Source organism: Macaca thibetana, chromosome 8 (genome assembly GCF_024542745.1).
Source record: "Macaca thibetana thibetana isolate TM-01 chromosome 8, ASM2454274v1, whole genome shotgun sequence".
Lineage (NCBI taxonomy): Eukaryota > Metazoa > Chordata > Mammalia > Primates > Cercopithecidae > Macaca > Macaca thibetana.
In genome coordinates this window covers 148,885-176,726 of record NC_065585.1, presented here as the reverse complement: position 1 = coordinate 176,726, position 27,842 = coordinate 148,885, and the positions used below count along the sequence as shown (strand labels likewise).

The window sequence follows — 27,842 nt, the reverse complement described above, 5'->3', positions numbered from 1 at the left end:
TTTATCTACTAAAACAGATCAGGGCTAGGTTTTTCATGAAACTGTGTCCTGACACCCCCAGACCCACTGGCTAGCAGGGAGGGGCCGCTCAGCATCTGGGCTTTCTCCTTGTTCAGGGAACAGGAGCACAGCTCTGAGAACTAAGGATGGGGGTGAGTGAGCTGGGTCCTCAAGGCAGGGCACTTACTAGGTGGAAAAAACAGCTTGCAAGCTCTTGGGCATGAAAATGAGGTGCATGGAGAGAGCTTCCTCTGTGGCCCAGAAGTCAGAAGCTGGAACAGCCACATGGAACTGTGCAGCAGCCCAGAACAGGACATGGGGGCCTGAGTCACAGCAGACCAGTGAGAGGAGAAAGCTGACCTCAGATTGCAGATCTGTATAAAGAAAAGTGGGGTGGCGGGGGAGCCTTGGGTTCAAGTTTTGGAACGGAGGGACAAAGAAGGGCAGGGAATTGGTGATGAGTAGGTACCACTTCTGGGGAAGATGACAGAGCAATCAGACCTGAAAAACTTGACTTACTCAAAATATCAATTACAGCCAGTGACAAAGAATTCACCCCACACAATGAATTACCAATCAAAAAAACTACTATGGTTATCTCAAACCAAATGTCACTTTACTTTTTTGGTAACTTTTGATTATAATAATAAACTCTATTCATGAATATGTAGCCTCCATAATCTTCTCCCTTGTAACAAACGTGCAGTCTGTTCACAAGCTGTAAAAACAAACCCAAACTCAAGACATCACAAGAGGCAAGAGCCGTGGCAGTGAGAAGGGAGCCCGTAAAGGATGTTTCAAAGGAGGGTCCCAGGCCATGTGGCCACTGGATGTGGGGCAGTGAGCTGAGTGCAGGCTTTCGGTCTGGGAAGTGGCAGAGGCTGAGACAATGGCCAAAGTGGAGCTGGAGAGGAGACTATGCTCAATTTCACTCCTGCCAGCCCAACAGGCTACTCCCTGGTGTGAATCAACTGGTGTTTGATCAACTTTGATCGCTGGCTGAAGGCTTTCCCACAAGCAGCGCAGTCGTAGGGCTTCACCCCAGTGTGGATCCTCTGGTGCTGGATGAGGACGGAACGCTGGCTGAAGGCTTTCCCACACTCACTGCATTTGTAGGGGCGCTCGCCAGTGTGGATTATCTGATGCTGAATGAGGTGTGAGCTCTGGCTGAAGCCCTTACCGCATTCAACGCAGGTGTAGGGTTTTTCCCCAGTATGAACTTTCTGGTGGTGAATGAGATTGGAGCTTCGGTTGAAGGCTTTGCCACACTGGCTACACTCATGGGGCTTCAGCCCATTATGAATCCTCTGATGCTGAATGAGGGTTGAGCTCTGGCTGAAGGTTTTTCCACATTCAGTACATTCATAGGGCTTCTCTCCAGTGTGGACTCGCTGGTGAAGGATGAGGTTGGAGCTGCGACCAAAGGTCTTCCCACACTCGTGGCACTCATAGGGCTTGTCACCTGTGTGCACGCCCTGGTGTTGAATGAGGGCTGAGCTGTGGCTGAAGGCCTTCCCACAGACACTGCATCTGTACGGCTTCTCTCCTGTGTGGATTATCTGGTGCTTCCGGAGCACTGAGCTGTAACTAAAGGCTTTTCCGCACACGGTACACACGTGAGGCTTTTCTCCAGTGTGAATTCTCCGGTGTTGAATAAGGCTGGAGCTCTGACTAAATGCTTTCCCGCAGTCGCTGCACTTATAGGGTTTCTCTCCAGTGTGAACCCTGTGGTGTTTAATGAGGTTGGAGACCCGACTGAAGGGCTTGCCACAATCATTACACTCGTAAGGCTTCTCTCCAGTGTGGACCCTCTGGTGCTTCCTCAGGTGTGCGCTCTGGCTGAAGGCTTTCCCGCACTCGCCACACTCAAAAGGCTTCTCTCCTGTGTGAGTTCTGTGGTGTTTGATGAGGTTTGAACTTCGCCTGAAGGCCTTCCCACACTCACTGCACACGTACGGCTTCTCCCCAGAATGGATTCTTTGATGTTGGATGAGGTTTGAGCTCCGCCTGAAAGCCTTCCCACATTCATTGCATTCATAGGGCTTCTCACTCATGTGAGACTTTTGGTGCTTTTTAAGGCTTGAGTTCTGGCTGAAGGCTTTTCCACATTCGTTACACATATAAGGCCTCTCACTGCTGTGGTGACTCTGATGCCTAGAAAAGTCTGAGCACCCTCGGAGGGCTTTCCCACATTCGCTGCACTGGCAGGCTTTCTCACTCATATGAGATCGATGACAGCTTTTAAGAACTGAGTTCTGGCTGAAGGTTTTCCCACAACCATTGCACATAAAGGAAGCCTCTCCAATGTGGAATATTTGATGCTGAATAAGGTCAGGATTTCCTTGGAAGGTTTTCCCACATTCATTACATATGAGTGGACTTTCAGCTGTGGGAACCCCCTCGTGACCAGTTAGGTCCACGCAGTGCTGGAAACTTTGGCCATCCATGTCATACGGATGTGGCCTCTCTTCTGTAGGGATTTCCTGACATGACATCAGGTTTGGGCTCAGACTGAAGCAACTGTCAAAACCATTACAGGCCAGATCTTTCTCCTCTAAGGCGCCCCTAAGGAGCCCCAGGGCCGCTGGTGTGAAGTCCCCCTCCTGGGAGAGGGACTGTGGCAGCCTCCTGCCTGCAGAGACTCCCCAGTCTCTTTCTGATGCATCATCACACAGATCTCCAAGCTCGGGCGCCCGGGAAACATCACCGGCACAGTTTTCTGATATTTCTGTCTGTGATTCCATATCTTCATGAACGTCTTCCTTGTGAAGAAACTCCTTGTCTTCAGTCCTGGTGTTGCAATCTGAAACAATAAATAGAATATCACTTGGAAGGCAGTGCTGCAACAGAAGCAGGAACGCAGACAGCCAGAGTTGCACCCACTAACTGTGGAGGAGGCAAGGGGAGCAGGGGACCCTCCAGGGTGGCAGTCCAGATCAGAGGGCATCAGGGAGGAGTGGGAGGAGTGCTGGATGACAAGGCTGCATGGGGCTGCAGATGAGTACCACTGACCTGCCCTCCCCGCGACTCCACATCTCAGCAAACGTTACTGCAGTCTGCCTTCTGGCTCAGGCCAAAATCCTGGGTGCCCCTTGACTCCCCTCTTCTTCGACACCCACACCAAACCACTGGCAAGTCCCGTCGGCTCTACCTTGGAATGCAGCCCAAATCCAGCTGCTTCTCACCTCTCCCACCTGTACCAGAAAAACACCTCACACCACTCCTCACACTGTTACATATTTTACCCTTTTTTCTCTCCACACTGCCAGGTGTGAGCCTTACCAGCCTATCTCTAGTTCTCTCAGTGCACACTAATGGCACTGAGCTTGGTCTTAGGAGACACTAGAGTAGAGAGAGACCCCGTTGCACACAGAGAAGAAACCCAGCTGGCTCTCAGAGCCTGGCAAGTCGAGTCGCATGGAGGCATCATTCAACCACTCCAGTGTGGCAGGGACCTGTGTGGAACGTCAGATTCCATCCTGTTCAACAGAGGACCCTTTAGAGACTGCTGTGTCCTGTCAAAGCCACCTGCACATCTGAAAACCTGCAATTCTGACTGGTGTTTGCTGGATGACTTCTGGCCCAGTAACAATGTGCATCATCGTTCTGCAGACAGAAATGCACACACAGCTCTGTGTCTGCCAGAAAAGGCTTCAGCATCTCCCTCTCCCCTCTTCATACCTGCAGAACAAAGAAACCTTCATGTCCCTGTGTCCCTTACTCAAATGAAGACGTCGAGAGTCTCTCATTCAAACTGACATCCCAGGCCACACTGCCACCTGGATGCTGAGTGGCTTCCCCGGCCCCCAACCTCCCTTCCTGCCCACAGCCTGGTGGCATCAGACCTAGCACCATCATGCACTCAAATCTCCTCTCAGTGCCTCCTGGGCCTGTGTGGCCCAGGCCCTCCTAGACCCCACCTCTACCTCTGCTCCTGCTATTCTCTTAGCAGGGCAGATGTGTCCACCTTTGGGTCTGCTCTGCCCAGAGCACTCTCCACATGGCCCTCGTGCTACCCGCTTCCCTTGCACAGGCCTCGCTAGAGAGCCCTTCCCTGATCATAAATGCCACCACCCCACCTACTTTCCTCGCCCCCACCCTGGCTGTCACCCACAGCCTGGATCACTCCCTGATACAGGGCTGCATCCCCCAAAGTGGAGGACCTCTGGTCTAGCTGTAGTCCATAGTGCTGAATGGGTGTGAAGGATGCCCCTCCCTGTCTGGGACTTTCAGAATTTGCCATAACAGCCTCCAGTTCCCAAGGAGCTGTGGTGTCAATGCAGACCCAATCTGGCCCAGCCCTCACCATGACCCTCCTGGGACTTGCCCCTCTGCCCACTGCACCCACATGTCTCCTGGTGACACTTCATGTTGGGTCACCTGACACCTGAGGTGCAGACACATCATGCTGTGCCGCTTTCAGCCAGAACACGCGCTTGCAGCTCCCTGCTTCCTGGAGACTGGGATCAGGCCTCTCCTCTCCTACAGAGCTGCCCTACGTGCCAGCACACAGATGTGGGTGCCTTTACCACCCTGCTGTCCCTTGGCAGGCCTGCTGTTATACACTCCACATGGGCTGCAGGGGCTGCCCCATATCCCCCATGAGCTTCAGCTCTCCCTGTCAGAAGCCCCAGCCGTGGCTCCAGGGGGTGTCTGGGAAACATGGCATCTACATGCTGCTGGGCTCCCAGGAACAATGAGGAATGGGGGCTGCTGGGACAGGTGAGGTCTGGACAGAACTCTTCAGCCCTGACAGGGATGTCCTGGGACTCGCTGTCCAGCTATCCTCCGCCCCTGCCAAGACCCTGACTTGGGAGACCCTTGCCCTCTTCTGGCTGTGTGGAGAAGTGACCCAAGGAAGGACGAAGAAGGCTGTGGCAACAACACAGACAGGAGTCAGGAAGGTATTTCTGTGAAGGGTCGGAGAGGAGCTGTGTCAGGTGTTAACGGCTCTGTGATCTCTGTCATATGGTCTTTCTTGTTCCTGAGGTTAAAAAACACCTCAAAACCATTTTTAACTTGCAGGACATAAAAACCAGCCCACTAGCTGGATTTGGTGACCTCTGGCTGAGATGAGATGTCACTGGTGTGGAACAGGAGATGGTGACTATGAGGAACAGGTTGTCTAGCCTGAGCCACTGTTTACATAGATCAAAGTCTTTTATTGAGACAGGAACTAAAGGTGAATTCTGTAGGTGAGAATGGTGAGAGATCACTTTTTGGACTGACTAAATTCAATATAATTCTTCTCTGTAATATAGAAACTGTGGGGAAAATGAGTTCCTCTACAGAAAAGAAATATAAAATAAAAAAATTTCATTTTCCTTTTAGAATTTTTTTTTTTTTTTGGTGAGACAGAGTTTGGCTCTTATAGCCCAGGCAGAAGTGCAATGGCACCATCTCAGCTCATTGCAACCTCCGCCTCCTGGGTTCAAGTGATTCTCCTGCCTCAGCCTCCCACGTAGCTGGAATTACAGGGATACACCACCACGCCTGGCTAAATTTGTTTGTATTTTTAGCACACATGGGGTTTCCACATGTTGGTCAGGCTGGTCTTGAACTCCCGACCTCAGGTGATCTGCCTGCCTCAGCGTCCCAAAGTGCTGGGATTACAGGCGTGAGCTATCGTGCCTGGCCAAAGAAAATCTTTTTAAAAAGTCAGTAAACTTTGGGCTTAAAGGTGAAGAAAAAGATTTGAAAGCAAATACAGTTGCTTGCACTGTACTCTTGACACCCAACTGGAGAAAAGGACAAGAGCTCTGAGCCCTTCCAGAACAAAACACACCTTTTGTGAAGAGAAAACATCTTTATGATTAAAGGCTTTTACGATGAGTGGGATAATTACTCGAGTCGTAAACCACGTCTGTGTGGGCGCCGTGCGTGGCTGTGATAAACCACGTCTGTGTGGGTGCCATGTGTGGCTGTGATGAACCATGCCTGTGTGGGCGCCGTGGGTGGCTGTGATAAACCACACCTGTGTGGGTGCTGTGTGTGGCTGCTGTGCATGGCTGGGATAAACCACGCCTGCGTGGGCGCCGTGCGTGGCTGAGACAAACCACACCTGCGTGGGCGCCGTGGGTGGCTGTGACAATCCACGCCTGCGTGGGCGCCGTGGGTGGCTGTGACAATCCACGCCTGCGTGGGCGCCGTGCGTGGCTGTGACAATCCACGCCTGCGTGGGCGCCGTGCGTGGCTGTGACAAGCCACGCCTGCGTGGGCGCCGTGCGTGGCTGTGACAATCCACGCCTGCGTGGGCGCCGTGCGTGGCTGTGACAAGCCACGCCTGCGTGGGCGCCGTGCGTGGCTGTGATAAACCGCGCCTGCGTGGGCGCCGTGCGTGGCTGTGATAAACCGCGCCTGCGTGGGCGCCATGTGTGGCTGTGATGCGCCAGTGGCTGCACCACATCCTCCCTCAGTGCCTCGGCTGGGCTGTATGTTGAACAATCCCCAGAGGCACCTCACACACAGATGGGGGGCTCCTTACTTCTTCACCTCCTACAGCAAGTTGTTTTCATTTGATTTAAAAATTTACTGAGGTGAAATTAACGTAGCATAAAATCATTCTAAAACGAACAATTCAGTGGCATCTAGTACACCTACAATGTTATGCAACCACTACCTCTATTTTCAAAACATTCCCATCACTCCAAAGTAAAACCTGTTACCCATTAAGCAGTTTATCCCCATATTCCTCTCCCTCCAGCCCCTGGCAACCACCAATCTGTATTGTCTCTACGAATTTACCTATTCTGAATATTTCATACAAATGGAATTACATAGTATGTGACCTTTTGCGTCTGGCTTCTTTCACTTCGCACGTTTTAGAGGTTTATCTGCGTGTAGCATGTACAGTACTTTCTTTTCGTGGCTAAATTATACTCATTTGCATGTAGACACCACAATTAATCATTCATCCATTGACAGACATTTGGGCTGTTTCTACCTTTCGGCTATCATGAATACTACTGCAGTGAACATAATATACATGTACTTGTTTGAGTACATGTCTTCAATTATTTTCAGTATGTATCTAGTAGTAGTACCATGTTCAAACTTTTGAGGAACCACCAAATTATTTTTCAGAGTAGTTATGCCATTTTACATTTCGGCCAGCAATGTATGAGAATACCAATTTCTCCACATTCTGTTGAATATCCTTTATCTTTTAGTTTTTTAATTACACACATCCTAGTGAATGTAAAATAGTAATCTCATTATGGTTTTGATCTGCATTTATCTAATGACTAACGATATTAAGCACCTTTTCTTTTGCTTATTAGCCATTCACATAGTTCTTTGGAGAAATGTCTATTCAAGTTCTTTGCCTTTTATTTATTTATTTATGAGATGGAGTCTTGCTCTGTCACCCAGGCTGGAGTGCAGTGGCATGATCTCGGCTCACTGCAACCTCCGCCTCCCGAATAGCTGGGATTACGTGTGCATGCCACCACTCCCGGCTAAGTTCTGTATTTTTAGTAGAGACAGTGTTTCACCATGTTGGTCAGGATGGCCTTGAACTCCTGACCTCAAGTGATCCACCCGACTCGGCCTCCTGAAGTGCTGGGATTACAGGTGAGCGCCACCATTCCCAGGCCGTTTTTAAATTGGGTTGTGTTTTGTTGTTGATTTGTAAGACTTCTTTATATATTCTACATACTACACCCTTATCAAAAATACGATTTGCAGATTTCCTCCCATTCTGCAGGATGCTTTTTTCACTTTCTTTTTTTTTTTTTTTTTTTTTTGAGACAGAGTCTTGCTCTGTCACCCAGGCTGGAGTACACTGGTGCGATCTTGGCTCACTGCAACCTCTGCCTCCTGGGTTTAAGTGAGAGCCTCCAGAGTAGCTGGAACTACAGGCGTGTGCCACCATGCCCAGCTAATTTTCATATTTTTAGTAGAGATGGGGTTTCGCCATATTGGCCAGGCTGGTCTCAAACTCCTGACATCAGGTATCTGCCTGCCTTGGCCTCCCAAAATGCTGGGATTACAGGCGTGAGCCACCACACCTGGCTTCCTTTTGCTTTCTTGATAATGTTTTGATACTCAAGTTTTAAATTTTGATGAAGTCCAATTTATTCATTTTTTTCTTTTGTTGCTCATGCTTTGGTGCCATATCTAGGAATCCACTGCCAAATCCAAGATTGGGAAGATTTACCCCTACACTTTCTTCTAAGAATTTTAGAGTTGTTAGCTCTTACATTTAGGTTGTTGTTCTATTTGGAGTTAATTTTTGTATATGGCATAAGGTGGGGGTTAAACTTCACTCCTTTTTTGAGACAGAGTCTTGCTTTGCTGTTCAAGCTGGAGTGCAGTGGTGATCACAGCTGACTGTAGCCTTGAGCTGTTGGGCTTAAGAGATCCTCCTGCCTCAGCACCCCTGGAGTACGCACCACCACACCTGGCTAATTTTTTTGTATTTTTTTGTAGAGAGAGTCTTGCTATGTTGCCCAGGCTGGTCTCAAACTCCTGGTCTCAAGAGATCCTCTCACCTTGGACTCCCAAATTGCTGGGATTACAGGCATAAGCCACCACATCTGGCTCCAACTTCATTCTTTTACATTTGGATATCTACTTGTCCCAGCACCATTTGCAGAAGGGCTATCTTTTCTCATTAATTGAAAGGTCTTGGTACCCTTGTTGAAAATCCACCTGCCACATATGTATGGGTTTATTTCTGGACTCAATTCGATTCCACTAGTTTGTATGTCTATCTTTGTGCCAGTACCACATTGTTTTGATTACTGCAGCTTTGTAGCAAGTTTTGAAAGTGAAAAGTCTAAGTCCTCTTTGTTATTTTTCAGGATTGTTTTGGCTACCCAGGGCTCTTTGTAACTTCATATGAATTTGAGGATCGTCTTTTCTGTTTCTGCAAAAAAAAGCCATTGCAATTTTGATAGGAATTGCATTGAATCTGTAAAACACTCTAGGTAGTTTTGACAATATTGTCTTCCAATTCATGAACACAAGATGCCTTCCATTTATTTGTGATTTCTTTAATTCCTTTCCATAACGTTTTGCAGTTTTCAGTGAACAAGTCTTAACTCTCCTTGGTCAAATTTAGTCCTAGGCTTTAATTTTTCCTATTTATGCTATTGTATATGGAATTGCTTTCTTAATTTCCTTTTCACACTGTTCATGGCTGGTATACAGAAACAACTGATTTTTTTTTTTTTTTTTTTTTGAGACGGAGTCTTGCTGTGTCACCCAGGCTGGAGTGCAATGGCCAGATCTCGGCTCACTGCAAGCTCCGCCTCCCGGGTTCACGCCATTCTCCTGCCTCAGCCTCCCGAGTAGCTGGGACTACAGGCACCCGCCACCTCGCCCGGCTAGTTTTTTTTTGTATTTTTTTATTAGAGACGGGGTTTCACCGTGTTAGCCAGGATGGTCTCGATCTCCTGACCTCGTGATCCGCCCGTCTCGGCCTCCCAAAGTGCTGGGATTACAGGCTTGAGCCACCGCGCCCGGCCTAACAACTGATTTTGTGTGTTGATCAGTTGCTGCAACTTTGCTGAATTTGTTATAGCTCTAGTAGCTCTTTTGTGGATTCTTTGGGATTTCATATATATGGAGTCACATGGAAAAAGAATTTTACTTCATTTCCCAACTGGATGCGTTTTCTTTCTTTTTCTTGACTAATTGCTCTGGTTAGAACTTGCAGTACAAGGCTACATAGTGGCATGTGTGTCTTGTTCCCGGCCTTAGGGGAAAAGTTTTGTTCTTCACTACTGTGTATGATGTCAGCTTGAGGGTTTTCACAAATGCCCTTTATCATGTTCAGGTGGTCCCCTTCTATTACAAGTTTTATGAATGCTTTTTTTTTTTAAAATTATGAAAGCGTTAGATTTGGTCAAATGTTTTGTTTGCATAAATTGAGATGATCAGTTTTTCTCCTTCATTCTATTAACGTGATGAATTACAACACTAGGTTTTCTTATGTCGAACCACCCTCATCCTGGGTTAAATCCCACTTGGTCACGAGGCATAATACCCTTAATATGCTATTGGATTCAGTTTTCTGTTTATTTGTTGGGAGTTTTACATCTCTAGCCATAAAGGATATTGGTTTGTAATTTTCTTATCTTCAAGCCATATCTTCATCTGGCTTTGGAATCAGTGTAATGTTGACCTTATAGAATTAGGAAGTGTTTTCTCCTCCTTTGGAAGACTTTGTGAGGGTCTGGTATTAATTCATTAAATTCACCTTTAAATCCATTGTGGGCCAGGTGTGGTGGCTCACGTCTGTAATCCTAGCACTCTGGGAGGCCGAGGTGGGTGGACCGCCTGAGCTCAGGAGTTTGAGACCAGCCTGGGGAACACGGTCTCTACCAAAAATACAAAAAATTAGCTGGGCATGGTGGTGCATGCCTGTAATCCCAGCTACTCAGGAGGTTGAGACAGGAGAATCACTTGAACCCGGGAGGCAGAGGCTGCAGTGAACTGAGATCGTGCCACTGCATCCCAGCCTGAGGAACAGAGTGAGACTCCGTCTCAAAAAAAAAAAAAAAAAAAAAAAAAAAAGCCATTGTGATCCTGGACTTTATTTTATTGGGAGTTTTTATTCTGTCTAGATGTTCTATCCATTTTTCAAAGTGGAGTACTGAAGTCTCTATTACTATAGAGCTATTTCTCCCTTCCAACCTGTCTGTCTGTTTCAGACAGTTTGGCGCTCTTTTTTGATGTCCATCTGCTTATAATTGCCGTATCTTCTTGATGACTCTACTCTTTTACAAATATACACTCTTTCTTTGTTGTCTATTTTATCTAATATTAGTATAGTCACCCCAGCTCTCTTTTGGTTATTCTCTGCATGGAATATTTTTTCCACCTTTCACTTTAAACTTGTTATGTCTTTGAATCTAAAGCCTCTTGTGGCATATAGTTGGACCGTACTTTCTTACACATTCTGTCAATATTTGCCTTTTGACTGGAGACTTCACATGTAATTACTCAAAAGGAAGGACTCCTGCCATTTTATGTTTTTGATAAATCTTTTCCCTTTTTGTTCCTCAATTCCTCTACTGCTGTATTCCTACGTATTACCTTTTTTGGACTGTACCATTTTAATTCTTGCCTTACTTCTTGTGTCCATTTTTTTTTTTGAGACAGTCTCGCTCTGTCACCCAGGCTGGAGTGCAGTGGCACGGTCTCGGCTTACTGCAACCTCCGCCTCCTGGGTTCAAGGGATTCTCCTGCCTCAGCCTCCTAAGTAGCTGGGACTACAGGTGGGTGCCATCGCACCCAGCTAATTTTTTGTATTTTTAGTAGAGGTGGGGTTTTACTGTGTTAGCTAGGATGGTCTTGATCTTCTGAACTCATGATCTGCCCACCCTGGCCTCCCAAAGTTCTGGGATTACAGGCGTGAGCCACTGTACCTGGTCTCTTGTGTCCATTTTTAAGATTTTTTTTTTTTTTTTGAGACAGTGTCTCACTCTGTCGCCCAGGCTGGAGTGCAGTGGTGCAATCTCGGCTCACTGCAAGCTCCGCCTCCCGGGTTCATGCCATTCTCCTGCCTCAGCCTCTCGAGTAGCTGGGACTATAGGCACCCGCCACTATGCCCAGCTAACTTTTTTGTATTTTTAGTAGAGATGGGTTTTCACTGTGTTAGCCAGGATGGTCTTGATCTCCTGACCTCGTGATCTACCTGCCTCGGCCTCCCAAAGTGCTGAGATTACAGGCATGAGCCACCATGCCCGGCCCATTTTTAAGATTTTTTTTGAGGTGGAGTTTTGCTCTGTCACCCAGGCTGGAGTGCAGTGGCACAATCTCATGCCTCTGCCTGGGTTCAACCTCTGCCTCCTGGGTTCCAGTGATTCTCCTGCCTAGTCTCCTGAGTAGCTGGAATTACAGGTGTCCACCACCATGCCTGGCTAATTTTTGTATTTTTAGTAGAGACGGGGTTTTGCCATGTTGGCCAGGCTGGTCTTGAACTCCTGACCTCAGGTGATCCGTCTGCCTTGGCCTCCCAAAGTGCTGGGACTACAGGTGTGAGCCACTGTGTCAAGCCCATTTTTAAGATATTTTCTTAGTGATTACCATGATGATTGCACTGAACGTTCTAACATCCTAAAACAATTTAGACCAGTTAAGCCTCAGTAACATACAAAATCTCTGCTTCTCTACAAATGTTACCCCCACTTATGCTGTCATCACAGATTACATCTTTATATATAGTGGGGTAAAAAACATAGACTTATGATGCTGACCTTTTATGCATTTGTCCTTTAGATCACTTAGGAAATATGTATTGGCAAAAACCACAATTAATTTTGCACCAACCTAATACAAAATGTACTTAGAAACCAAAATACAAGGATACTAACTTTTATACTTACCCATGTAGTTACCTTTACTGGAGGTCTTTATTTTTGTATGGCTTTGAGTCCCTGTCTAGTGTTCTTTCATTTCAACCTTTAGGACTCCCTTTAAAAGCATTTCTTGTAGGGCAGCCTATTTGTAACAAGCTTCCTCAGCTTTTATCTATCTGGATATGTTTTAATTTCTCCTTCACTTTGAAGAATAATTTTGCCAGATAACAGAATTCTTAGTTAACAGGGTTTTCCCCCCCTCTTAGCAGTTTAAGCCATCCCAGTGCCTTCTGACCTCTGGGTTCTGATAAAAAACTGGCTAGAAATCTTACCCAGAATCCCTTGTTCAGGATAGGGCTCCTCGCTTGCTGTTTTCAAGATTCCTTGTATTTCAACAATTTGATTAGAAAGAGACCTGATGCGGATCTCTTTAAATCTACTCAGTTTGTTGAACTTCTTGCATGTGTAGACATGCCTTTCATCACATTTGGGATACTCTGTCATTATTTCTTCAAATATTTTTTCCATCCCCTTCTCCATTCTTTTCCTTCTTGAACATCCCTACTATATATGTTGGTCTACTTGATGGTGTCCCATGGTCCATTAAGTTCACTTTTCTTTTTTCTTTTTTTTGACACGGAGTCTCACTCTGTCACCCAGGCTGGGGTACAATGGCACGATTTCGGCTCAATGCAATCTCCGCCTCCCGGGTTCAAGTGATTCTCCTGCCTCAGCCTCCAGAGTAGCTGGGACTACAGGCGCGTGCACCATGCCCGGCTGATTTTTTTTTTTTTTTTTTTTTTGAGACGGAGTCTTGCTCTGTGTCCCAGGCTGGAGTGCAGTGGCGCGATCTCGGCTCACTGCAAGCTCCGCCCCCCCGGGTTCACGCCATTCTCCTGCCTCAGCCTCCCGAGTAGCTGGGACTACAGGCGCCTGCCACCTCGCCCGGCTAATTTTCTTGTATTTTTAGTAGAGACGGGGTTTCACCGTGTTAGCCAGGATGGTCTCGATCTCCTGACCTCGTGATCCGCCCGTCTCGGCCTCCCAAAGTGCTAGGATTACAGGCTTGAGCCACCGCGCCCGGCCTGATTTTTGTATTTTTAGTAGAGACGGGGTTTCCCCATGTTGGCCAAGATGCTCTCGATCTCCTGACTTCAAGTGATCTGCTTGCCTTGGCCTCCCAAAGTGCTAGGATTACACGGGTGAGCCACCGTGCCCAGCCATGAAGTTCACTTTTCTTAGATCTTTTTTTTCTCCTCAGACTGATTTCAATTGTTCTGTCTTCAAGTTTGCCAATTTTTCTGCCTGCTCAAATCTACTACTGAAACCCTCTAGCAAAATTTCCACTTCATTTTTTAGTTCCAGACTTTTTATGTTTCTTTTACAATTGCATTTCTTATTGATATATTCATTTTGTTCACACATCATTTTCCTGGTTCTTTTTTCTTGAGACGGAGTCTCGCTCTGTCCCCCAGGATGGAGTGCAGTGGCGCAATCTTGGCTTACTGCAATCTCCACCTCCCGGGTTCACACCATTGTCCTGCCTCAGGCTCCAGAGTAGTTGGGACTACAGGTGCCTGCCACCACACCCAACTAATTTTTTGTATTTTTAGTAAAGACGGGGTTTCACCATGTTGGCCAGGATGGTCTCGATCTCCTGACCTCATGATCTCCCGCCTCGGCCTCCCAAAGTGCTGGGATTACAGGCGTGAGCCACTGCGTTCAGCCTAGTTTTCTATGGTTTCTTTTACCTCTCTGAGCATATTTGAAGCAGTTGATTTAAAGTTTTTGTCTAGTTAAGTACAATGTCTGTGCTTTCTCCAGGACACTTTGTGGCAGCTTACTTTTTTCCTTTGAATGGGACATATTTTCTTGCTTTGTTATATGCTTCATGATTTTTGCTTTGTTAAAAACTGCACAACTGAATATGAAAATGTGGTATCCCTCCCCTAGGCTTTGCTGTTTTTGATTGTTGAAGACTAGAGTCACATGCTCATTTAGTGACTTTTCCAAACTATTTTTGCAAAGACTATTCTTTGTCGAGCACAGTCACTCAAGTCTTTTTCTTTAGCTTGTGTTCAACTAGTGTTTTGACAGAGATTTCTTTGAATATCAACAGAAAAATAAAAACAAAACACTTCTCCCAGTCTTTGTGTCGGGGTACTTTTTTAAAACTGTTTACAACTCTGAGTTGACTGCCTTCACTGAGCCTAGAGATTAGCCAGAGTTCTCGAGAAAGCTTATGGTCTTAAGGTCTTTTCTGAACACACATCCAGTCCTGGGCATGCATGTGACTTCCTGGATTCCCCAAAATATATGGGTGCTTTTTTAAAAAAATTTATTATTTTTTTTCTGAGACAGAGCCTCACTCCAGTTGCCCAGGCTAGAGTGCAGTGGCATGATCTCAGATCACTGCAACCCCCACCTACCACGTTTAAGCAATTCTTGTGCTTCAGCCTCCCAAGTAGCTGGGGTTACAGGTATGTGCCACCACACCTGGCTAATTTTTGTACTTTTAGTAGAGACAGGGTTTTGCCATGTTGGCCAGGCTGGTCTTGAACTCCTGGCCTCAAGCAATCCTCCCACCTCGGCCTCCCAAATTGCTGGGATTACAGGCGCGAGTCATCATACCCAGCCTTTCTCAATTTTTAGTAGAGACAGGGTCCTGCCATGCTATACTGGCTGGTCCTCAACTCCTGGCCTCATACGATCCTCCTACCCTGGCCTCTCAAAGTGCTCAGATCGTAGGTATGAGCCACCACACCCACTCCAAGGCTGCTTTTGAATGCCTTTATCTCCCCACAAGAAACTCCTCAGCTTTTCTTCCTAGGCTTTAGATGACCAACTAAATGGGTAACCACAGTACAAAGGCCTGGACCAGAGGAGAGTCCTGAGGGGATGGGGTTGCCACTAGCCTGGCTGTTGAACTGGGAAGGGGTCAGGACTACAGGGCAAATCAAAGGACCCTGGTAGCCATCATGTCATACTTCTTTGTGTCAAGTGGGGAAATCACAGTTCTGCTCAAGGTGCCAGGGGCCAGGCCAGGTCAACTTCCTTGCTGACATCCAGCCTTGGCTCCTTGAGTCAGAGTACCCCCCTCACCCTCCCCACCTGTGATGACACAGATGACACAAATGCCTCCTAGGGGTAAGCACACGGTTCCATGGACATCACTTCCTCAGAATAAGGGCACCAGGGGGAACTGTTCTTAAAGTACCTGGCTGCTGATAGTGAGGGCAGATGGCTTCCAGCTCAGTATCACTACAGCAGGGGGGACCACAGGCTGCAGATCCAGGGTGGGTCGCAGCAGGAGCATCATTCACAGGGGCCTGGGCTGCAGGGGTCCAAGGGGATGGTCCTGGAGCTGAGAGCTCCATCTCTGCCTCCTCACGGCGAGTTCTGAGGCTGGGCATGACTAGGACCTGAAGACCAGCAAGAAAACAGGTGAGTATACAGACAGGCTAGCTCTAGGGATTCATCCTCCCATCAGGCCGGGGTCTCTTCCTCCACCCCTGCAGCCCAAGACCTGAAGAGGGCCTGGTGCTGCCTGGTCTCAGGGGCTGATGCTATGTTCCCTGATCCTGGACCCAAAAAGAGGGAGTCAGCCACGGAGACACAGACTCACAAGCCAGGGCCACAGCTACAAAGGGGCAAGATTCTGACCCTACGGCAAAGTTGGGTAACGGTGCCCAGGCCTACCATGATAGGAGGGCAGCCCCCATAGGGCCTGTATCCTGCTGTGGGCCTGGGTCCTGCTGTGGGCCTGTGTCTTGCTGTGGGGCCTGTATCCTGCTGTGGGCCTGTGTCCTGCTCTGGGCCTGGGTCCTGCTGTGGGCCACACCCTGCAGTGGGCCTATATCCTGCTGTGGGCCTGTGTCCTGTTGGGCCTGTGTCCTGCTGTGGGCCTGTGTCCCGCAGTGGGCCTCTACTCTGCTGTGGGGCTGTGTCCTGCTGTGGGCCTGTGTCCTGCTGTGGGCCTGTGTCCTTCTGTGGCCACTCTTATCACTCCTTGTTGCTGGCATTCAAAATGCTCTGAAGCTGGGCACGCTAGACCCACCTAGAGTGGGAGAACAGCAGCTCCAAAGGTTGAGCAGCCAGGGGCAGCCTGTGCTGCAGCCCCACATGTCACCATTATGTGTCAACGCCTGCCAACCCTAGTGGTCAATTCTGTCTTTGAGTTGCACCATCCTGGAAGCCTCCTCACCAGGTGTTCCCATCTTTACTTGCCTGGGACGTTCTCCCACTGCACCACCTACTACCTTCTAGTCTCTCATTCCCCATTTCATGTTGGCACCCCAGTGTGCACTTCTGCACTGACACCAACTTCCTTGGTGATTACGTCCTGTCTTGAGGCATCAACATCCTTGTTAAGACTCACAAACTTGGGCTCATCTCCAGTCCTAACTATGAAGACAGGACACTCCCATGTGGAGGCATGACGGGCTCCTCACATGGACCAGGTTACTGAATCTCCCTACCCCCTCGCCATACCCTGCCCGGGTGCCCACTGGGAGCACTGACATACCTCAGCCCTTCACTCACAAGTACTGACACTGACTCCTCTGTTCTTCATGAGCACCAGCTGAGAGTGAGGGTGTGATCAAGGGGATCTGCAAAGGAGATCTTAAGAAAGGAGGCAGAAGGATGGTGCAGGGAGTCAAGGTGATGGTAGGTGTCACCCATAAGCTATGTGGGAAAGAAAGAAGGGCTGGGTGATGCTCCTGGACTCAGATCACCATCAAGGAGGAATGCACAACTAGTGGTCTGGGTGAAAAGGTCAGAGGACAAGTGTAGGGAAAAACTTGAGGGAGAAGGCAAGGAGATACGAACAGAGCTCACAGGGATGGTCACTACGGACAGATGGTAAGGGAGCTTGGCTGCCAGATGAAGGTGAAGCACTGGCCACATTTCCATGACGGGAGAGACAAAACTAACACAAGATTAACTTGGCAGGGTGTTCAGAAGAATGGTGGGAGATGAGATTCAAAGCAGTTACAGCACCAGAAACAGAGGAGACATAGGCGATGGGGTTGACAAGGCCCTCAGTGACTGCATCTGCCTGCCCTTACAGTGCTGATGCCCAGTTTCCTCGAGGGAAACCTCTCCCAATCCAAGGGGAGATGTAATAATCTGCAATATTTATTTAGTTCATTTTATTTAAAAATATTTTAAAGTCTCATTTTTTTCTGAATAGGGGCATAGTCACCTCAAAATTTAAAAGGTAAAAAGAATTTATAGTGAAAAATCCCCCAAAGATCCACTCAGTTTCCCTTGTTTCTAATGTACCGTTCCAGATTAATCTAGGTTTACACAGCAAATATATACACATACGTTTGCCTTTAAATGATAAACTACACCCAACTATGCTATGGCTTCACACCTTATTTTTCTCACTTCATTATGCGTGGAATCTTGCTTACCAGGACACAGAATAAACGCCCCCCTCTCCCCCAGGTCCATATCCTAATCCCTGGAACTTGTGCTTATGTTACACTACATACCAAAAGGGACTTAGCAGAGGGAATTAAGGTTATGGACGTGAATTACCCTGGTGGACCCAATCTAATCAAATGAGCCCTTAAAAGCCTGAGAAGGATCTGAGGGCCACGTGGAAGGACCTCGGAGAGCTAAGGGCCACTCAGGCCGGCAGCCAGCACTTCTGAGGACCAACCCCAACAAACACAGATTCGGCCAACAGCCTGAACAAGCTTGGAAGCGGAGTCTCCTGGCTAAAGGCTAAGACCGCCCGAGCAGTCAGACAACTGGAAGAGCCAGCCGCCACCCTCCCACAGCAGGCAGCCACAGGATGGGCCCTGGCCGATCCCTCAGCACCTTGCCCCTTGGGGGAGAACGGGCCCAAACTCTCCACCCTTCCCAGAGTATCTCCTCCACACGCAGAGCGACTCCACTACTGACTGGGCCTCCCAGGCAGGACATCTGAGGCCGAAACCCCGTTTCTCCCCCAGCTCTGCTCTGTGCATCCCCGACTTCGCATCGAACACCAGGAACCGCGAGCCCACCACGTCTCCCACGCGCAGGGAACCACCGCATCGCACGGCTGCCCCGTCGCTCCGCCCGAGCTCGAACGGCGGCATCGATACGCAAGAACGCCGCCAGCCTGCGGGCAGAGTCCTAGCTCGGCCCCCCGCCGCGACCTTACCGCGGGCTCTCCCCGGAGACCCCCCTCCCGGAGGCCGCCCCCAGAGGCTCCGACCTCCAGCCCAGGCCAAGCGGCCCCCGCCCCGCCCCCCCGGCGCTCCCACAACCCCCCGCGCGGCTCCGCCCCCGCCCAGGGTCCCCGTCTCGCCGCCCGCCCCGTCTGAGCCCTGAGAGGCCCCTGGGCCCCCCCAACCACGGGGGCATCAGGGACAACCGGTGCGGGGTCCGAGGCGTGGAGCTTCGCGGAACTAACTCACCTCAACAGGTCGCGCTTGGAAGGCAGGCACCACCGCGGCACGAACGCCTCTCAGTCAGCGCCGGCTGACCCCCGGAAGTCCCGCCCCTATTTCCGGCCCGCCGCTCGGTCTGTCTGGGACAGCGTAGCCACTCTAGACGTTGGGAGGCCGGGGCGACTCTGTGGTTCAGCCCCATTCCTGGTCCCGCTAACCCTGAGCCAGGGACCCTTCTGTTCCCCTTTTTTTCAGAGTGCACCCGTGCACTGGACAAGGCGGCAACTGAAGAAAAGGGGACACTATTAGAAATGCAGAGATAATGAGATATACTGTTTAGTGGGAGATTTTAATACACAGGCCCCCAGAATCGGAACAGATTGTAGTTTGAGAAAAACCTAAGGATACATTTTTTGGAAGAAATGAATCATTCAATCAGTAAGTGATCAGAAAGATAAATGGAAGAATTCAAATTACTTCAGTAGATAATGTTTTCGTGAGATTGTGCGTGGATCATTTATAATACGGAAATGAATTGTACACTTGGACATAAAGAATACAAATAAGGCTGGGTGTGGTGGCCCACGCCTGTAATTTCAGCACTTGGGAGGCCGAGGCAGGCAGATGGCTTGAGGCCAGGAGTTTGAGACCAGCCTGGGCAATATAGGGAGACTCCATCTCAACAAAAAATACAAAAGTTAGCCAGGTGTGATGGTGTGCGCCTGTAGTCCCAGCTACTCAGGAGGCTGAGGTGGGCGGATTGCTTGAGCCGGGGAATGTGCGGCTGCAGTGAGCAGGGATCACACCATTGCACTGGTGAGAGAGTGAGACCCTGTCTCAAGAAAAAAAAAAAAAAAAAAGAAACAACAACCAAAAAAACCCACAAATATTTTAACGTTCATTTTGCAGGCAAATTAAACTATTAAAATCAGGAATACATAATAAAAAATACACGACAAACTCTATTGGAATTTAAGAAACACTGTGTAGATAACCTTTTTTTTTTTTTTTAAAGTTCAGGCGGAAGTGCTCTCAGTTGGAGATGAGGAATTTATTGGAAGCTAGATAAAGGTCATTCTCGCTATGCTTTAGCAAAGAGATTGGTGGCATTTTGGCCCTGCCCTAAAGATCTGTGGAACTTTGAGCTTGAGAGAGATGATTTAGGGCATCTGGCAGAAGAAATTTCTAAGCAGCAAAGCATTCAAGATTTGACATACCTTTTTCTGAAAGTGTACAGTCATATGCATTCACAAAGAGATGGCCTGAAATGGGAACTTACGTTTATTTTTATTTCCATAGGTTTTTACATTTTTTATTTCCATAGGTGGTGGTGGTTGGTTACATGAGTAAGTTCTTCAGTGGTGATTTGTGAGTGATGATTTGGTGCACCCATCACCTGGGCAGTATACATTGAACCCAATTTGTAGTCTTTTGTCCCTCACGCCCTTCCCACCCTTTCCCCCGCGAGTCCCCAAAGTCCACTGTATCCTTCTTATGCCTTTGCATCCTCATAGCTTAGCTACCTCTCATGAGTGAGGACATACGATGTTAGGTTTTCCATTCTTGAGTTACTTCACTTAGAATAGTAGTCTCCAATCCTATCCAGGTTGCTGTGAATGCCATTAATTCACTCCTTTTTATGACTGAGTAGTATTCTATCATATATATGATATATTCCATCATACATCCAACATCCATATATCATATATGTGATGGAATACTACTCTCTCTTTCTCTCTCTCTCTCTCTATATATATATATGCCACAATTTGTTTATCCACTCGTTGATTGATGGGCATTTGGGCTGCTTCCACATTTTTGCAATTGTGAATTGTGCTGCCATAAACATGCATATACAAGTATCTTTTTCCTATAATGACTTCTTTTCCTCTGGGTAGATACCCAGTAGTGGGATTGCTGGATGAAATGGTAGTTCTTGGTAGTTCTCCTTTTAGTTCTTTAAGGATGCTCCATACTGTTTTCCGTAGTGGTTGTACTAGTTTACATTCCCACCAGCAGTGTGGAAGGGTTCCCTTTTCACCGCATCCATGCCAATACCTATTATTTTTTGATTTTTGATTATGCCATTCTTGTGGGAGTAAGGTGGTATTATTTTGTGGTTTTGGTTTGCATTTCCCTGATCATTAGTGAGCATTTTTTCATATGTTTGTTGGCCATTTGTATATCTTGTTTTGAGAATTGTCTGTTCATGTCCATAGTCCTCTTTTTGATGTGATTTTTTTTTCTTGCTAATAGTCCTTTGTTGGATGTATAGATTGTGAAGATTTTCTCCCACTCTGTGGGTTGTCTGTTTACTCTGCTGACTGTTCCTTTTGCCGTGCAAAAGGTCTTTAGTTAAATTAAGTCCCACCTATTTATCTTTGTTTTTGTTGCATTTGCTTTTGGGTTCTTGGTCATGAAATCTTTGCCTAGGCCAATGTCTAGAAGGGTTTTTTTCTGATGTTATCTTGTAGAATTTTTATATTTTCAGGTCTTAGATTTAAGTCCTTGATCCATCTTGAGTTTATTTTTTTAAGGTGAAAGATGAGGATCTAGGTTTATTCTCCTACATGTGGCTTGCCAACTATCCCAGCACTATTTGTGAATAGGTTGTTTTTTCCCCACTTTATGTTTTTGTCTGCTTTGTTGAAGGTCAGTTGGCTGTAAGTATTTGAGTTTATTTCTGGGTTCTCTAGTCTATTCCATTGGTCTATATGCCTGTTTTTTTTTTTTTTTTTAGCAGTACCATGCTGTTCTGGTGACTATGGCCTTATAGTATAGTTTGAAATCAGCTTCTGTGATGCCTCCAGGTTTGTTCTTTTTGCTTAGTCTTGTTTTGGCTATGCATGCTCATTTTTGGTTCCATATGAATTTTAGGATTGTTTTTTCTAGTTCTGTGAAGAATGATGGTGGCATTTTTATGGGAATTGTACTGAATTTGTAGATTGCTTTTGGCAGTATGGTATTTTCTCAATATTAATTCTACCCATCCATGAGCATGGGATGTGTTTCAATTTGTTTGTGTTGTCTATGATTTCTTTTAGCAGTGTTTTGTAGTTTTCCTTGTAGAGGTCTTTCACCTCCTTGGTTAGGAATATTCTAAAGTATTTCATTTTTTGCAACTATTTTAAAAGGGGTTGGGTTCTTGATTTGATTCTCAGCTTGGTTGCTATTAGTGTATAGCAGAGCTACTGATTTGTGTACTTTAATTTTGTATCCTGAAACTTTGCTAATTCATTTATCATTTCTAGGAGCTTTTTGGAGGCATCTTTGGGGTTTTCTAGGTATATGATCCTATCATCAGCAAACAGCAACAGTTTGACTTCCTCTTTACCAGTTTGGATGCCGTTTATTTTTTTCTCTTTTCTAATTGTTCTGGCTAGGACTTCCAGTACTACGTTGAATAGAAGTGGTGAGAATGGGCATCTTTGTCTTGTTCCAGTTCTCAGAGGGAATGCTTTCAACTTTTACTCATTCAGTATTATGTTGGCTGTGCGTTTATCATAGATGGCTTTTATTACATTGAGGTATGTCCTCTGTATGCCGATTTTGCTGAAGGTTTTAATCATAAAGGGATAGTGGATTTTGTAGGGTGCAGCCCTTCGGTGCTTAGTGGGTGTTCTCCCCGTGTGCAGAGATGAGAGATTGTAATAAATAAAGACACAAGACAGAGAGATAAAGAGAAAGCAACTGGGCCTGGGGGACTACTACCATCAAGACGTGGAGACTGGTAGTCGCCCCAAATGGCTGGGTGCGCTGATATTTATTGCATACAAGACAAGGGGGCAGGGTAACGAGGGTGAATCTTCTAAGTGATTGATAAGGTGAAGCAAGTCACGTGATCATAGGACAGGTGGCCCTTCCCTTTTAGGTAGCCCAAGCAGAGAGAGAACACAGCATACGTCAGCATTTTCTTCTATGCACTTATAAGAAAGATCAAAGACTTTAAGACTTTCACTATTTCTTCTACCGCTTTCTACTATGAATTTCAAAGAGGAACCAGGAGTACGGGAGGAACATGAAAGTGGACAAGGACCATGACCATTGAAGCACAGCACCACAGGGAGGGGTTTATGCCTCCGGATGACTGCACGCAGGCCTGGATAATATCCAGCCTCCCACAAGAAGCTGGTGGAGCAGAGTGTTCCCTGACTCCTCCAAGGAAAGGAGACTCCCTTTCACGGTCTGCTAAGTGTTGGGTGTCTTCCCAGACACTGGCAATACTGCTTGACCAAGGAGCCCTCAAGTGGCCCTTATGTGGGCATGACAGAAGATTCACCTCTTGCCTTCTAGGTCACTTCTCACAATGTCCCTTCAGCACCTGACCCTATACCTGCCAGTTATTCCTAGATTATATTAGTAATGCAACAAAGAGTAATATTAAAAGCTAATGATTAAATAATGTTTATAATAATTGATAATTGTCCATGATCATCTCTATATCTAGTTTGTATTATGACTATTCTTATTCTATTTTCTTTATTATACTGGAACAGTCTGTGCCTTCAGTCTCTTGCTTCAGCACCGAGGTAATCTTTCACCCACAGGATTTTGCCAAATGCTTTTTCTGTGTCTGTTGAGATGATCATGTGATTTTTGTTTTTAATTCTGTTTATGTGGTGTGTCACATTTATTGACTTGCATATGATAAACCATCCCTGCATCCCTGGTATGAAACCCACTTGATCATGGTGGATTATCTTTTTGATATGTGTTGGATTCAGTTAGCTAGCATTTTGTTAAGGATTTTTGCATCTGTGTTCATCAGGGATATTGGTCTGTAGTTTTTTTGTTATGTTCTTTACTGGTTTTGGTATTAGGGTGATACTGGCTTCATAGAGTGATTTAGGGAGGATTTCCTCTTTCTCTATCTTGTGGAATAGTGTCAATAGGATTGGTACCAATTCTTCTCTGAATGTTTGGTAGAATTCAGCTGTGAATCTCTCTGGTCCTGGACTTTTTTTTTGTTAGTAATTTTTTAAATTACCATTTCAATCTTGCTGCTTATTATTGGTCTGCTTAGGGTTTCTAATTCTTCCTGATTTAAGCTAGGAGGGTTGCATCTTTCCAGGAATTTATCCGTCTCCTCTAGGTTTTCTACTTTATGCATATAAAGGTATTCATAGTAGCCTTGAATGATCTTTTGTATTTCTGTGGTGTTAGTTGTAATATCGCCTGTTTCTTTTCTAATTCAGCTTATTTGGAGCTTCTTTTTTTTCTTTTCTTTTCTGAAACGGAGTTTCACTCTTTTTGCTCAGGCTGGAGTGCAATGGTGTGATCTCGGCTTACTGCAACCTCCGCCTCCTGGGTTCAAGCGATTCTCCTGCCTCAGCCTCCCAAATAGCTGGGATTACAGGCACCTGCCACCAAACCTGGCTAATTGTTTTGTATTTTTAGTAGAGATGGGGTTTCACCATGTTGGCCAGGATGGTCTCAATCTCTTGACCTTGTGATATGCCCTCTTCAGCCTCCCAAAGTGCTGGGATTACTGGAGCTTCTTTCTTGTTTTCTTGGTTAATCTTCCTAATGGTCTATCAATTTTATTTATCTTTTCAAAGAGGCAGTTTTTTGTTTCATTTATCTTTTGTATTTTTTTGTTGTTTCAGTTTCATTTCTGCTCTGATCTTGGTTATTTCCTTTCTTCTGCTGGACTTGGGTTTGGTTTGTTCTTGTTTCTCTAGTTCCTTGACCTTAGATTATCTATTTGTGTTCTTTCAGACTTTTTGATGTAGATATTTAAGGCTATGAACTTTCCTCTTAACCACCTTTGCTGTGTCCCAGAGGTTTTGATAGGTTGTGTCACTATTGTCACTCAGTTCAAAGAATTTTTCAATTTCCATCTTGATTTGTTGACCCAGTGATAATTCAGGAGCAGGTTATTTAATTTCCATATATTTGCATGGTTTTGAAGGTTTCTTTTGGAGTTGATTTGCAGTTTATTCCACTGTGGTCTAAGAGAGTACTTGATATAATTTCAATTTTCTTAAATTTATTGAGACTTGTTTTGTGACATATTGTATGTTCTGTCTTGGAGAAAGTTCCATGCATTGATGAATAGAATGTATATTCTGCAGTTGTTGCATAGAAGGTTCTGTAAATATCTATTAAGTCTATTTGTTCCAGAGTATAGTGTAAATTCATTGTTTCTTTATTAACTTTCTGTCTTGATGACCTATCTAGTGCTGTTGGTGGAGTACTGAAGTCCCCCACTGTTGTTGTGTTACTGTCTATCTCACTACTTAGGTCTAGTGGTAATTGTTTTATAAATTTGGGAGCTCCAGTGTTAGGTGCATATATATTTAGGATTGTGATATTTTCCTGTTGGACAAGGCCCTTTATCATTATATGTTTCTCTTTGTCTTTTTAAACTGCTGTTGCTTTAAGTCTGTTTTGTCTGATATACGAATAGCTACTCCTGCTTGCTTTTGGTGTCCATTTGCATGGAATGTCTTTTTCCTTAAGATGTTAAGTTTACGTGAGTCCTTATGGGTTAAGTGAGTCTCTTGAAGGCAGCAGATACTTGGTTGGTGAATTCTTACCCATTCTGCAATTCTGTATCTTTTAAGTGGAACATTTAGGCCATTTACAACCAATATTAGTATTGAGATGTGAGGTACTATTCCATTCATCATGGTATTTGTTGCATGTATACCTTTTTTTTTTTTTTTTTTTCTTGAGACAGAGTCTTGCTTTGTTGCCCCGGCTGGAGTGCAGTGGTGTGATCTCAGCTCACTGCAACCTCTGCCTCCCGGGTTCACACCATTCTCCTGCCTCAGCCTCCTGAGTAGCTGGGACTACAGGCACCCACCACCCTGCCCAATTTTTTTTGTGTTTTTAGTAGAGATGGGGTTTCACTGTGTTAGCCAGGATGGTCTCAATCTCCTGACCTCGTGATCTGGCCACCTTGGCCTCCCAAAGTGCTGGGATTATAGGTGTGAGCGACCACACCTGGCCACCTTGGTTTTTTTAAATTGTAATTTTGTTTTATAGGTCCTGTGAGATTTATGCTTTAAGGAGGTTCTGGTTTGATGTGTTTCCAGGATTTGTTTCAAGATTTAGAGCTCTTTTAGCAGTTTTGTAGTGCTGGCTTGGTAGTGGTGAATTATTTCAGCATTTGTTTGTCTGAAAAAGACTGTGTCTTTCCTTCATTTATGAAGCTTTGTTTCACTGGATACAAAATTCTTGGCTGATAATTGTTTTGTTAAAGGAGGCTGAAAATAGGGCCCTAATCCCTTCTAGCTTGTAGGGTTTCTGGTGAGAAATCTGTTGTTAATCTGATAGATTTATCTTTATAGATTACCTGGTGCTTTCGCCTCACAGCTCTTAAGATTCTTTCCTTCATCTTGACTTTAGATAACCTGATGACAATGTGCCTAGGTGATGATCTATTTGTGATGAATTTTCCAGGTGTTTTTTTAGCTTCTTGTGTTTGGATGTCTAGGTCTCTAGCAAGGCTGGGCAAGTTTTCCTTGATTATTCCCCCAGATATGTTTCCCAAACTTTTAGATTTCTCTTATTCCTCAGGAATGCCAATTATTCTTAGGTTTGGTTGTTTAATATAATTCCAAACTTCTTGGAGGCTATGTTCATTTTGTTAATTCTTTTATCTTTGTTGGTTTGGGTTAATTCAAAAACCTTGTTTTCAAGCTCTGAAGTTCTTTCTTCTGTTTGTTCGATTCTATTGCTGAGACCTTCCAGGAAATTTTGCATTTCTCTAAGTGTGTCCATTATTTCTTGAAGTTGTGATTGTTTTTTATTTATGCTTTCTATTTTACTGAAGATTCCCCTCATTTCTTGTATCATTTTTTGAATTTCCTTAAATTCGACTTCATTTTTTTTTGGTGCCTCCTTAATTAGCTTAATAATTGACCTTCTGAATTCTTTATCAGATAAGTCAGGGATTTCTTCTTGGTTTGGATCCATTGCTGGTGCACTAGTGTGATTTTTGGGGGGTGTTAAATAACCTCATTTTGTCATATTACCGGAATTGTTTTTCTGGTTCCTTCTCATTTGGGTAGGCTATATCAGGGGGAAGATCTGCTGCTCAAGGCTGCTGTCCAGATTCTTTTGTCCCATGTCGTATTCTTTTGATGTAGTACTCTCCCCACTTTCCTAGGGATGTGGCTTCCTGGGATCCGAGCTGTAGTGATTGTTATTTTTCTCCTGGATCTAACCACCCAGCAGGGCTACCAGGCTCTGGGCTGGTATTGGGGTTTGTCTGCACAGACTCATGTGATGTGGATCATCTTTAGGTCTCACAGCCATGGAAACCAGCACCAGCTCCAGTGGAGGTGGCAGGGGAGTGAAATGGACTCTGTGAAGGTCCTTAGTTGTGGTTGTTTAATGCACTATTTTTGTGCTGGTTGGCCTCCTGCCATGAGGTGGTGCTTCTAAGAGAGCATCAGCTTTGGTAGTATAGGAAGGATCAGGCAGTGGGCAGGGCCCTAGAGCTCCCAAGAGAATATGACTTTTGTCTTCGGCTGCCAGGGTGGGTAGGGAAGGACTATCGTGTAGGGGGAGGGTTAGGTGTGTCTGAGCTCAGACTCTCCTTGGGCAGGGCTTGCTGCTGCTGCTGTGGGGTTAGGAGTATGGTTCCCAGGTCAATGGAGTTGTTCCCAGGAGGATTATGGCTGCTTCTGCTGCCTCATGCAGGTTGTCAGGGAAATGGGGGAAAGCTGGCAGTTACAGGCCTCACCCAGCTCCCATGCAACCCTAAAGGCCAGTCTCACTTTCACTGTGCACCCCACCCACCCAAGCGCACTGAGTTTGTTTCTAAGCAGTGGGTGAGCAGGGCTGGGAACTTTCCACAGGCTACCAACCTCCAGCTAAGCAAGCAACGAGGGTGTTCGTGCCTCCCCACCTGCCAAGTCTGCACACTTAAATCACACACTCCTGTGAGTTCTGGCCAGGAGACTTCATGTTTGATTGGAATTGTTACAAAGTTCACCTGGAGGTTTCCTTCTCCCTTTGGTCTTTTCCCAGTTCCTCTGGCAGCCCTCCCCAAGAACCCCTGTGAGACAAGGTAGAAATGGCTTCCCAGGGCTTTTCCCACTGCTTCCTCTAACCATGTATTTTGCTTGGCAGTCAAATTTGACACAGCTCCAGGTAAGGTCAGATCCTTCTCCTGTGATCTAGACCTTCAGAT

General features: G+C 46.1%; 2 protein-coding genes across 10 annotated transcripts in view; one reads left to right on the top strand and one right to left on the bottom strand.

The window, feature by feature from the left end:
- LOC126960995 (UPF0488 protein C8orf33) overlaps positions 1–27,842 on the top strand; it is a 200,659-nt gene that overhangs the window by 101,807 nt on the left and 71,010 nt on the right. The gene's annotated exons all lie outside the window — the stretch shown is intronic.
- Positions 595–18,800, bottom strand: ZNF16 (zinc finger protein 16). 9 transcript variants are annotated; one of them, XM_050800890.1, is made up of 3 exons: positions 18,725–18,775; positions 15,526–15,730; positions 595–2,803 (listed from the first exon to the last, which is right to left on the bottom strand). In XM_050800890.1, exons 2-3 carry the CDS (start codon positions 15,719–15,721, stop codon positions 951–953), a joined length of 2,049 nt encoding a protein of 682 aa, XP_050656847.1. In that variant the 5' UTR covers positions 15,722–15,730; positions 18,725–18,775; the 3' UTR covers positions 595–950. The 9 variants fall into 9 exon arrangements, with proteins under 9 accessions (XP_050656847.1, XP_050656842.1, XP_050656838.1 ...); XM_050800885.1 differs by lacking the exon at positions 18,725–18,775 and adding an exon at positions 18,469–18,550; XM_050800881.1 differs by lacking the exon at positions 18,725–18,775 and adding an exon at positions 18,225–18,443.